General features: G+C 47.3%; 1 protein-coding gene across 1 annotated transcript; it reads right to left on the bottom strand.

Moving 5' to 3' along the window:
* Positions 1-12,468: 12,468 nt before the first annotated feature.
* On the bottom strand, positions 12,469-13,440 carry LOC140916294 (olfactory receptor 52P1). The gene has a single exon (XM_073357775.1). The coding sequence runs from the start codon at positions 13,438-13,440 to the stop codon at positions 12,469-12,471; it is 972 nt and encodes a 323-aa protein (XP_073213876.1).

The raw sequence follows: 13,440 nt of genomic DNA, 5'->3' as shown, positions 1-13,440 counted from the left end.
GCCATGAATGCTCATGAAATTGGGGGTTGGGGTGCAGGAGGGAGTGAGGGCTGCGGCTGGGGGTGGGCTTCGGAGGGCGGGAGGGGGATCAGGGTTGGGGTGGGGTTTGGGGCACGGGAGGAGGTCAGGGGTGCAGGCTCCTGGTGGTGCTTACCTCAAGCAGCTCCTGGAAGCAGTGGCATGTCCCTCTCCAGCTCCTAGGTGGAGGCACAGCCAGGCACCTCTGCATGCTGCCCGGTCCCCAGGTGCTGCCCATGCAGCACCCATTGGCCACAGTTCCTAGCCAATGGGTGCTGCGCCGTTGGCGCTTAGGGTGGGGTCAGTGTGTGGAACTCCCTGGCTGCCCCTACATGTAGGAGCCAGAGGGGGGGACATGCTGCGGTTTCCAGGAGCAATGCTGAGCCACTGCACATGTGGAGCAGGTCAAGCCTCCAGCTCCGCACCCCACATGGAGTGGGGCTAGCCCCAAACCCCACTCCCCGGTGGGAACTTGAAGGCCAGATTAAGACACCTGAAGTGTCGGATGTGGACCCCAGGCCATAGCTTGCCAATCCCTAACCTAGGAAGAGCAAGGTGGATCCATGGACAGAGGGCCCAGTGCAGGGAGATGTTGCTAGCCAGCAGGGCCTTGAAGGCTGGACTCAGAAAGGGAGATGTGGATCTGATGGGAGGGCAGATGCTGGGGAGAAGGCTCCTGCCAGCTAGAACCTGAGGGCATGTCGCCACTGGCAGAGCAGGTGCCTGACCCATGGTATCACCACAGCACAGCCAGGAGGCCTGAGACATGTGAACTTTCAGAGTGTGAACAGACTGTGAACTTTCTTTACATCCCTGAGACGGCTGTTTGCAGTGTTTCACATGCCCATAGCGCGGGTCCCTTCTTTCCTGGAACCTTTCCCATTTGTTCCTTATTTTTCTTAGAGTTCCTGTTTAATACATTGTACGTGGTTTGATCAGCAGGTCAGGGGAAGGGCTGGTGTGGAGACAGCACCCACAGTCGGGACACCCTAGCCCAGTGCTCTTCACTGCAAGGCCCGTGAGCCCGTGGCAGCTCCCAGTGACCCTAAGTGCAGCTCCCTGCCTAAGGTCCCTCTAAGCTGAGCGGCCGCACAGCAGGCTGTGATTAGCTGTGCAGTAGCTCCAAAGGGCCACACAGCAGGGACCTGGATAGGAGAGAGGTAGAGGGTGGGCAGGAACTGGGGAAGGGAGGGAGTTGGGGCTTTCAGGGCTACCCTGGGCCTCTTTCCATGGCCCCAGACCTCCCTGATGCTGGAGGGGAGAGAGGGCCCCTTCCCCCAGAGCTAGCTGCTGCTAGCAGTGAGAGGGCTGGGGTGAGTCCTCTGGCCCCAGCCCTGGAGCAGCCTGCCTGAACCCTAAACTCCTCATCCCTGGCCCCACCCCAGATTATTTTTTTTATGTGCACCAATAGACTTTGTCTTGGTTACACGAGTGGCTCTGTCCCCTTACATCGTTCAGGAGTAGTGAGCAACGTGTTATTTAGTAGTTGATGTGGTTCCCACATTGAAGGTTTTTTGCCAAGGCGGTCCCCACTTCAAAAATAGTGAAGAGCACTGCCCTAGCCCATGTCCTAAATGATCACAATCAGACTGGGTGGCAAACCTAGGGCTGGTCGTTGATGGACCAGGGTGAGGTACTGAAGGGGGCGTGATTTGGTACCTCCCATGTGCTGTGGACCGACAGGCAGCTGGGCTCACAGAGGGAGGCAGCCAGCCAGGTGAGAGACATGCAGCGCGGGAGAGGACAGACCCAAGCTGCAGCTTGACCAGGCAGGCACTAAGCCAGCTAAGTCCTCCAGTGGAAGCAGGGATCCCCACTCTCCCGGGACAGAGGCCCCCTGCGTTAGAAGCCGTGCTTGGAGAGCGGCTGGGCTGGAAGAGGCTCCCAATCTGAGCTCTGGGAGGGATGGCTGAGGTTAGTGGGGGGTGAGGAGGGGAAGGAGGAGGGGCACATGTGCCAGCAGCTCTGTGTCGTAGCGGAGGGTTCGGATCCTCCCTGGTATCTGGGCTGGGGTGGGGGTGGGCCCGTGTTACTGTCTCCTAAGAGCCCCAGACCTGTCCAGGAAAGGGCTTGCTTTTTCCCCCGGCCCTCCTGCCAGGGAGGGGAGTGCACACTTGGCTCCCCACAGGTGAGCACCACGCTAACTCGGGGGCAATTCAGCCTTATCCCAGCCTCCCCCTGCAGACGAGAGACACGTGGGGACACACCGTTTTCTCCCAGGGTTTGCCTGCCAAGTGCTTTGGTCCCTGCATGGCACATGCTGGAGCTGGGGACCAGGAGAGCCAAACAAACAGCACAGGGACCAAATGGCTGGGAGAGGTAGGGAGAGGCTGCTGCTTTAGCTCTGAAGGGAGAGGTATAGGAGAAACAGCTGCTTTCCCATGGGGAACTGAGGGTAAGGATAAGGCTGCCTGGGGAGGGGGTGTGTGTGACTTGAGTTATTGGGGGAGGGGACCATTAAATTTGCACACACCAACTATCAGCAGATTTGGGTCCTCTCTGCTCCCCTGGCTCAGAAGCTTCACTCGCTTGGCCCTAGGGCTGCCTCCCCAATGTCAGGCAGGCAGATGGACAGGAGGTAAATGGGTGTGAGATCAGCTTCCCCATGTGCCTCCCCCCCTCTGAATAGGAATGGGGGCCACAGTGGGTAGGGGAGGAGCCTGCTGACCCCTGCGCTGAGCCCTGTACCAGGGATGTTCCCAGCACAGTGGCTTTGGACTTTTAATGCCAAATTAACCATTAAGCAGATGGTGCCTGCCTGCTGTGACCACCTTGAAACCCATCTCCATTTCTTTCAATCCCTGATTGCCTGTCCCCACCCTCCAGCTTTCTGTTGGTAACTGTTTCTGTTCCCACCAGCTGTACTTCACAGAATACTGACCTTCCTTGGGGCAAGGCCTTGGCTATGCTATTGGGGAAAGTGCTGTACACATTTCTATACTGCATCAAGAATAAACAAACTCCTTCCTTTACTCCCATCTCTGACTTAATCCCATATCCTGCAAACCTGCTCTGTTTTCTGGAAGTCACTGGGGTTCCTGCTGTTAGTGTGAGAATAATGTGGGATTCAGAGTAGCAGCCCTCTTAGTCTGTATTCGCAAAAAGAAAAGGAGGACTTGTTGCACCTAAGAGACTAACCAATTTATTTGAGCATAAGCTTCCATGAGCTACAGCTCACTTCAACGGATGTTAGTCTGTATTCGCAAAAAGATGCATCCAATGAAGTGAGCTATAGCTCACGAAAGCTTATGCTCAAATAATGTGGGATTGTGACTTACAGCTTTCAGGCACTTAAACTGGGAGACAACTCTAGTGGGAGATAACACTCCCCTCCCTTCTCCCACCCTCCCACACTTCAACCCTGCTGCTCTAGTGGCTTATAGATAGGCTTGGAGAATTCCTTTTATTTTTTATAACTGATTGGCAATAGCGAGGCTTTATTTGTAAGCTTTTTTGTATTTTATCTTTTTTAATTTTTCACAATTATGGGAAATTATGGGGGGAGGTCAGGATACGGACCCTGGACTTCAGGAAAGCAGACTTCGACTCCCTCAGGGAACGGATGGCCAGGATCCCCTGGGGGACTAACTTGAAGGGGAAAGGAGTCCAGGAGAGCTGGCTGTATTTCAAGGAATCCCTGTTGAGTTTACAGGGACAAACCATCCCGATGAGTCGAACTAATAGTAAATATGGCAGGTGACCAGCTTGGCTTAATGGTGAAATCCTAGCAGATCTTAAACATAAAAAAGAAGCTTACAAGAAGTGGAAGGTTGGACATATGACCAGGGAAGAGTATAAAAATATTGCTCGGGCATGTAGGAATGATATTAGGAAGGCCAAATCGCACCTGGAGCTGCAGCTAGCCAGAGATGTCAAGAGTAACAAGAAGGGTTTCTTCAGGTATGTTGGCAACAAGAAGAAAGCCAAGGAATGTGTGGGCCCCTTACTGAATGAGGGAGGCAACCTAGTGACAGAGGATGTGGAAAAAGCTAATGTACTCAATGCTTTTTTTGCCTCTGTTTTCACTAACAAGGTCAGCTCCCAGACTGCTGCGCTGGGCATCACAAAATGGGGAAGAGATGGCCAGCCCTCTGTGGAGATAGAGGTGGTTAGGGACTATTTAGAAAAGCTGGACATGCACAAGTCCATGGGGCAGGACGAGTTGCATCCGAGAGTGCTGAAGGAATTGGCGGCTGTGATTGCAGAGCCATTGGCCATTATCTTTGAAAACTCGTGGCGAACCGGGGAAGTCCCGGATGACTGGAAAAAGGCTAATGTAGTGCCAATCTTTAAAAAAGGGAAGAAGGAGGATCCTGGGAACTACAGGCCAGTCAGCCTCACCTCAGTCCCTGGAAAAATCATGGAGCAGGTCCTCAAAGAATCAATCCTGAAGCACTTGCATGAGAGGAAAGTGATCAGGAACAGCCAGCATGGATTCACCAAGGGAAGGTCATGCCTGACTAATCTAATCGCCTTCTATGATGAGATTACTGGTTCTGTGGATGAAGGGAAAGCAGTGGATGTATTGTTTCTTGACTTTAGCAAAACTTTTGACACGGTCTCCCACAGTATTCTTGTCAGCAAGTTAAGGAAGTATGGGCTGGATGAATGCACTATAAGGTGGGTAGAAAGCTGGCTAGATTGTTGGGCTCAACGGGTAGTGATCAATGGCTCCATGTCTAGTTGGCAGCCGGTATCAAGTGGAGTGCCCCAAGGGTCGGTCCTGGGGCCGGTTTTGTTCAATATCTTCATAAATGATCTGGAGGATGGTGTGGATTGCACTCTCAGCAAATTTGCGGATGATACTAAACTGGGAGGAGTGGTAGATACGCTGGAGGGGAGGGATAGGATACAGAAGGACCTAGACAAATTGGAGGATTGGGCCAAAAGAAATCTGATGAGGTTCAATAAGGATAAGTGCAGAGTCCTGCACTTAGGACGGAAGAACCCAATGCACAGCTACAGACTAGGGACCGAATGGCTAGGCAGCAGTTCTGCGGAAAAGGACCTAGGGGTGACAGTGGACGAGAAGCTGGATATGAGTCAGCAGTGTGCCCTTGTTGACAAGAAGGCCAATGGCATTTTGGGATGTATAAGTAGGGGCATAGCGAGCAGATCGAGGGACGTGATCGTTCCCCTCTATTCGACATTGGTGAGGCCTCATCTGGAGTACTGTGTCCAGTTTTGGGCCCCACACTTCAAGAAGGATGTGGATAAATTGGAAAGAGTCCAGCGAAGGGCAACAAAAATGATTAGGGGACTGGAACACATGAGTTATGAGGAGAGGCTGAGGGAGCTGGGATTGTTTAGCCTGCAGAAGAGAAGAATGAGGGGGGATTTGATAGCTGCTTTCAACTACTTGAAAGGGGGTTCCAAAGAGGATGGCTCTAGACTGTTCTCAATGGTAGCAGACGACAGAACGAGGAGTAATGGTCTCAAGTTGCAGTGGGGGAGGTTTAGATTGGATATTAGGAAAACCTTTTTCACTAAGAGGGTGGTGAAACACTGGAATGCGTTACCTAGGGAGGTGGTAGAATCTCCTTCCTTAGAGGTTTTTAAGGTCAGGCTTGACAAAGCCCTGGCTGGGATGATTTAATTGGGGATTGGTCCTGCTTCGAGCAAGGGGTTGGACTAGATGACCTTCTGGGGTCCCTTCCAACCCTGATATTCTATGATTCTATGATTCTGTGTTTTCTATGACAGTAGAAGCTGAGATTCAAAGAGTTCAAGATTTAAAGCTGCTAGAATGCAAACCTGTGACAAATGTCCTATAATTGGGTGGTTGTCTGGGTTTTTTGCAAAAAAACCCCAAAAAAACAGGAGTACTTGTGGCACCTTAGAGACTAAAAACTTTATTTGAGCATAAGCTTTCATGAGCTACAGCTCACTTCATCAGATGCATCTTTTTGCGAGTACAGACTAACATGGCTGCTCTCTGAAACCTGGGTTTTTTGGTATTTCAGGAATCTTGGAAGAAAAGAAAATGTCACCGGGACCTAAAGCAGAGATGTCAGGTGTGCAGAACAGGAAATGAAAAACCAAAGTAATGAGTGCAAGTGAAGAAAGGTGAAGATGCAATGAAAAAGTGCTTGAAATCTGTTAAGAGCAACCCATGCAGTAATCCTGAGATGGTCATAGAAGAGACATCAGAGGAGAAATGCATAGGTGATCCATAATTCACCATTCAAGAATCATTGCAAGAGAACCAGAGAGACCTAAATAAAACAGAAATTCTTTATCTAGACCAGAATAATGCTGATGCCACTAGCCATACAGATGAAATGATTCCCATTACATGCCTTGGCAATGCCATTTCTGATTCTGCTTCATGGCCCAATCTAACACCCAAAATTCAGGGTGACCAACGGGCCACCAAAAGTAAAAGGACATGAATTTTCCTCTGGAGAAGCAGAATCACCATTTTCTATGATACTTTTATACAGAAAGCTTGAAAATGGTGAAGTTCTGAAGCCGCGCTGGCTGCTCTCCTTGGATTCCACTGACAAGGTTTTTTGTTTCTGCTGCAAGCTCTTTGACTTGACTCCAAAACCATCCCTTGCACCTGAGGGGTTGAATGATTAGTAGCACGTGTCTCAGCTTCCCTTGTGTCATGAAATGTCACATCGTCATTTCAATTCCTTTCAAATGTGAGGTGAAACAGAGCAAAGACTAAAACAGAATAATTGAATCCACCTGGGGCTTTCTTTGGGCTACTTTAAACCCGGTTTCCTGAATCTTTTGTAACAGTCTATCCAATACTTCCAAATTCTCTTCTCTGGTCTCATTACAAATCAGGATGTTCTCCACATGTGACCCTGAGGCACTGAGACCACGAGAGGGAGAGTGAAGTTTGGCTGCTCTACAGCCTGAGTTGGGGGGCAGCTGGCTTTTAGCTCATGCGGTAGAGGATCATGGCTTTAGCCCCAAAGGCCCCAGGTTCAATCCCACTCGCTGATGACCCAGGTCCATTGACATTACACACATAAGAAAATCACACTGTCTCTTTCTCAGGCATCTCCTCCCACATCTTGATTACAGGGGCATCCTGGCAAAACACAACTGCTTCCTTTGAAAGGTAAAAGCAAATTTTTAATCGCTGTCCCAATGTAAAATGATAGCAAAGTACGCATTGGCTAAAGCAAAAACTGGAAAAGCACTGCTCCCCAACACACACACAGTGGATGCCATTGGTGGTGTCCCCCAATCCAAGGGGGCAAATTAACAACCAGCCTCCAGGTCTTGATGTCACTGTTAAGGAACAGCCAGAGAACAACATTATTGGGGCTTAACTGTTTCACTAAAATCTCTTGGCTTTAAAAGCCCATTGATTGTTTCTTTCAGGCGGCTTCTGTCTCCCTTGGATACCTGTTCCGCTTCTGGGGTGGGGTATCGGGGCCTGTAACTAGGGTCTCTGCCTCCATTTTGCCACATTCTGTTTTATTCTTGGCCCACGCGTTCCAGTGTTTTTGCAATTGGCAACATTCAGATACCTTAAGGGCTCCTATCTGGTGCTTGCTAAAATCTCCACTGGCTCCTAGGATGTGCCAGAAGGCATTTTCCTTTCTTTGTCTCATTAAAGCCCTGTAAAGTCTTAACTACAGCCAGAGGGTCTAACAGGTTCTAATTCTGAGTACTCATCAAAGAATAAGTGGCACTTGTATCTAACAACAAAGTCTGTCCAAAAGCCCCTCCCTCAAACTTCACATAAAACATGAACCTCCTTCACCCATCAGTGTGCCATAAAAAGGTGCCATATTTGCGGATGTCCGGCCTCCCTGCAGGAGGCAAATGGCTGTGGTATTGGTGCACTCGGGGGTTTTCCTGCATACTCAGTCAGCCTGAACAAAAATTCCAGGGTGCACAAGCCTTAGGGGATATCTCTAAATTTTCACCTACAAGGGATCAAGAGCTTTGACTTGACCCTTGAAGCGCCTGACTTCATTCACTTTCCCTTTTTCATTTTTGCTCTCCTTTAACATTTTATTTAGGAGAGGCCATAGCTTTAAACAAGATTGTTTCATGCAGACACAAACTTTACAATCTTTGGGCCAGATCCTTCATTTGGAAATTTATTGATTTTCTCAAAAGTGCTTCCTAGGTACTAATCTATAATTGCCTGGCAACTATATGCTCAAAGACAATAAATACTTTCAATGGAGGGGGGTGGGCAGGAGAAAGAGAAGGGAGAGAGAGCGGGGGCAAGAGAAAAAGCAAAGAGAGAGAAAAAGTGGAGAGGGGGAGAAGAAGCAAAGATGGGAAATGAGAAAAGCATGACTTAGGCTGAAAGGAAAACCTAAGCAGAGGAAAGTACAGAGAACAACTATGAATCTAGAAGTAGGCCCCTCGGGGCCAAAGTATCTAGAAACCCCTACCCTGAGCTCGTATTCTGGCACCAAGAGGTGAGTGTGAGTTGCTGCCACATATGCCAGAGTGAGATCAGCCATTACAAGGCTGTGCTCTGGGTTAATGGCTCAGTCAGTTTTCCTGAGGCTCTAGTCTGGTCAGGGGGGAAGAGCCTGACCTCTACCCATTCTTCCCCTCCTGGGTTATTCCCTGGGGGACCAATATCAACTACCATGGGGGCTATGGGTTTCTGCAACTCTTCCAGAATTTCAAGCCAGGGGCGGTGATGGGTTGGGTCACAGATACTCCCTCAAGACTGTCATTAAATGTGCTGGGATACCACTAAGAACAAACCCCCTGCCAGAGAATGCTTCCCTGCGCTCCCGTCTTATAGATTCATAGATATTAAGGTCAGAAGGAACCATTATGATCATCTAGTCTGACCTCCCACACAATGCAGGCCACTGAATCTCACCCACCCACTACTTAGAAAAACCTTTCACCTATGTCTGAGCTATTAAAGTCCTCAAATCGTGGTTTAAAGACTTCAAGGAGCAGAGAATCCTCCAGCAAGTGACCCGTGTCCCATGCTACAGAGGAAGGAGAAAAACCTCCAGGGTCTCTTCCAATCTGCCCTGGAGGAAAATTCCTTCCCGGCCCCAAATATGGCGATCAGCTAAACCCTGAGCATATGGGCAAGATTCACTAGCCAGATACCCAGGAAAGAATTCTCTGTAGTAACTCAGATCCCACCCCATCTAACATTTCATCACAGGCCATTGGGCCTATTTACCATGAATATTTAAAGATCAATTAATTGCCAAAATCATGTTATCCCATCATACCTTGCTGAGCTAGACACACCAGTTGGCTCCAGCACTGACCAAGAGGTTGGGCCATGCCCCCCTGCAGTTCACAGAAACTAGGATTCACTTAGCCCAGGGGCTTCTCAGTTAACAGGGACCTTCCCAGCACCCAGTACTCAGTCTTTCTGGGAGCCTAAACCGCAAATAATACTCATAAATTGTCCACCCTCTATAACACTGATAGAGAGATATGCACAGATGTTTGCTCCCCCAGGTATTAATAACTTACTCTGGAGTAATTAATAAACAAAAGTGATTTTATTAACTATAAAAAGTAGAATTTAAGTGGTTCCAAGTAATAACAGACAGAACAAAGTTACCAAGCAAAATAAAACAAAACACGAAAGTCTAAGCCTAATACATTAAGAAACTGAATACAGATAAATCTCACCCTCAGAAATGTTCCAATAAGTTTCTTTCACAGACTAGACTCCTTTCTAGTCTGGGCCCAATCCTTTTCAGACCAACATTGTAGGTTATGGCCTGGGTCCAGCAATCACCCACACCCCCGTAGTTACAGTCCTTTGTTTCAGTTTCTTTCAGGCATCTCTTTGGGGTAGAGAGGCCATCTCTTGAGCCAGCTGAAGACAAAATGTAGAGGCTTCCAGGGCCTTCTATGTTCTCTCTCTTGTGGGCGGAAACCCCTTTGTTCTTCTGTGCAAAATTGCAGCAACAAGATGGAGTTTGTAACCACCTGGGCAAGTCACATGTCCATGAATGATTCAGCTTTTTGCAGGCCAATGCCATTGTTTCCATGTTAGTTGTAATGTTCCCAGAAAAGCTCAGAAGTGGATTGGCATCTCCCAAAGTCCATTGTTAGTTAAGCACTCCCAATTACTTTAATAATCATTTCACAACATGTTGGCCAAACCTTCCTTATGTGTTTCCTACAGCAAACACTTTAAATACAAGCATAGAGCCAACACTAATAACTTCAGATATAAAAATGACACATGCGTACAAATAGGATGAATATATTCAGTAGATCATAACCTTTGCAAAGATATCTTACATGGCATATCTAGCATAAAGCATATTCCAGTTATGTCATATTTATACTCTTAAGCATATTTCTATAAACATATAAAGTGCAACATCACAGGGACCATACAGGGACTGCCCTGAAGAGTAAAGAAAAAAGGAAGCTAATGGGAATCACCCCCCCCATTCTCATAATGAGAAGGATAGGAGTAGAGATATGATGCTGACTCACTCCACTTTCTAAGGCTATGATGCCCACAAATTGGAACCACTATTTCCCTCTGCTCTTCCCACATGGGTTTGAGCACACAACTTTGACTCTTACATTCTCCGAGATCTTCCTGGGTCTTATCCTGGAATTATTTTGGTAAGGCTCTAACAGCACATTCACCCTCAGTTTTCTGTTGTTTCAATCCTGACACTTACTGTTTCAATGTGTTATTCCATCTTTGACTGTCACACACCTGCTTCTGAAGCACCACTATCTGAGCTGCCCTCAGTCTGCACATTGCTTTCTCTTTCACAGCTTTCTCTATTTCTGTCTTGAACACTTTTATCTGCTTATCTGCCAGCATTGTTGCAGTATGCTTACAGAGCTGCAGGAATGCTTCGGGGATCGGTGAAGTTCCCACGTTTCATTATCATGCACATGAATGAAATCTGCCAAGTTTTTATCCAAATCTAATTCTATCTTTCTTTCTCTCCAGGTGTTCCCTGTCCTTCTGACATATGTTTTATTCAACAAGGTTTTTCAACCCAAGCCCATAAATAAACAACAAAATTTGACAGTGAATCAACTCACACACTATGTCATGGAGAATTACAGTTTGCTACCGTGATCCACTGCCCACTTCACCTATTGAAACAAACAAACAAACAAACAAACAAACAAACAAACAAACAAACAAACAAACAAACAAACAAACCACTTGCATTAATCTTTCCATTCCCCTCCTGGCTGGCTCACCAAAATTTGTTACCAGAGGTTTTCAGAACCCCCAGCAGGAGATTAACTTTAAATTTTACTATTTCACTCCAGGCGGTGTCAGGAATAAATCAACTGGAACACAGCAATTCTGTCTGATCAAGGATTAAATGCAAGTGAGTATGCCTTTGTCTAACACTGCAGTGTATTTGATTTAAGCACACAAAGACATAAGCAATAGGTTTAGAAGATCCCAGATATTTACCTAACATCTGGTACGGTATTGAATAATTAACAACAGATTCACAGTGGCCATTTGCTCACCCACTGGGGAGACAGGGTGTCAGGAAAAAGGACTCTCAAGATGGCTTCAGAGGACTGCTCCAAAGTACACTGTATTTGATAATCTTTTATAACCTCTAAAAAAAAAAAAACATAGGTCAGTGACCCCTCCAGGATCATCACTTTTCCTAATTTTAAATAAACTTCTAATATCAGAGGCATCTAGACTCAAGGTTTTCATCCATTTATGTTCTTCTGTTCTCACTTATTTACTTGTCTGTCCACTCCTCCCATTCTGATTAGCAGAAGCTTCCAGCTAGGTTTTGAACTTGCATCTAAAAGCCTGCTTTCCAATTTACCCTTAACTATGTGGTGTCCTATTTTATTAATGAATAGTGGCTGAATACACACCATAGGGTTGCCATTATCTTGATCACACTCTGGGTTACACACCCCTCAAATCCAGGGTAACACAGTCCAGTTCTCAAAAACACACACTTTAACAACTCTCACCAATAAGCTCTAGTAGAGCATTCCTAATTTCTACAGCTGCTTTCCTGTATTAACACTTTCCATTTCAAACATTTGGAATATCCTCAGGCATCCTGAAGTATTGGAAGGAGAAACATCAGGTAAATTTTGCTCACCAGATCACTGTACATATGACAAAGAAGTTCAGCATTGTAGATGATTTCTTTGTTTTGGCTATCAGAAAGTGCAGTTTTAGTTTGTCAAACTGATCAAGAACCCTGTTCACAGAGGGACTAATGGAAAGTCACCTTGCTTCAGAAAGCTGCAGTATCTTTTGGTGGTCTGAAACTCATCAAATGTCTGAGTGACAGGGTGTGTGGGGATAGAGTCTTACAGGTGACACTGAAAGAGATGAGGTGATGGTCAGAAAGAGGGAAGTTTGGAGAGAGCCATGCTTGGTGATGGAGTGATAAGATGTTAGGTGTGAGGAACTTCTCAGACTGTGAACTTCTACAATGCTGAGCTGAGCCAAACTGGGACAGAGCACCCTTGATTACTGAGGAAATATCCTTCCTCCTCTTATCATGCAGGTTTAAAGTCAGTGGTCCCAGGTGAGCACATTCTGAAGGTGTATTTGCCCACTTTGTCACGAAGCTCTTTGGTTTTGACCCCATAAATGATTGGATTGAGCATGGGGGGGATGAGGAAATAGAGGTTGGCCAAGATGATGTGAATGTGGGGAGCGATGCCCTGACCAAACCTATGTGTCAGAGAGGAGAAAAGGCAGGGAGTATAAGACATCAGCATGACACAGATGTGAGCTGTGCAGGTGTTGAGGGCTTTCTGGTGGGCTTTCTTGGAGGAGATTCTGAACACGGTCCTTATGATCAGACCATAGGACAGGGCAATGAGCATCAGATCTAACACGACGACTACAAGTGCTATCACCAAGCCGTACAACCTGTTGACTGTGATGTCCCCACAAAACATCTTTGCCACAGCTATGTGGTCGCAGTACGTGTGGGGGATAATGTGGTTGGCACAGAATGGCTGCCTGCTCAGGAGCAGGGGCATGGGCAGAATGAAGAGAACAGCTCTTATCAAGCCCAGAAGCCCCAGTTTAGCTATTCGTGCATTGTTGAGGATGGTGGCATATCTCAGAGGGTCACATATGGCAACGTAGCGATCGAAGGCCATTGTCACGAGGACGGCTGACTGCATAACAGAAGCTGCATGAAGAAAGAACATCTGGGTGAGGCAGCCACCCACAGTAATGCCTTTCAAGTTGAACCAAAATATACACAGTGCCTTCGGCACAACAGATGTAGACATGCTGATGTCTGTGAGTGCCAGCATGCAGAGCAGCTGGTACATCGGTTTGTATAGGGTCTGCTCTGTGCCTACAACAAACAGGACCGTGCAATTTCCCAGCAGGCTGATAGTGTAGAATGTAGAGAAAGGGATGGAAATCCAAATGTGGGCAGTTTCTAGGCCAGGAATACCGCTTAGAGTGAATGTTGAAGGGTCAGCGGGGGTGAGGTTGAAAACGGCCAT

Source organism: Lepidochelys kempii, chromosome 1, assembly GCF_965140285.1.
Source record: "Lepidochelys kempii isolate rLepKem1 chromosome 1, rLepKem1.hap1, whole genome shotgun sequence".
Classification (NCBI taxonomy): domain Eukaryota; kingdom Metazoa; phylum Chordata; order Testudines; family Cheloniidae; genus Lepidochelys; species Lepidochelys kempii.
This window is presented reverse-complemented; position numbering and strand designations above follow the sequence as displayed.

Bases quoted from the DNA above. Each gene is read 5' to 3' on its own strand.
- LOC140916294 (XM_073357775.1), bottom strand. From the start codon at position 13,440: ATGGCCGTTTTCAACCTCACCCCCGCTGACCCTTCAACATTCACTCTA.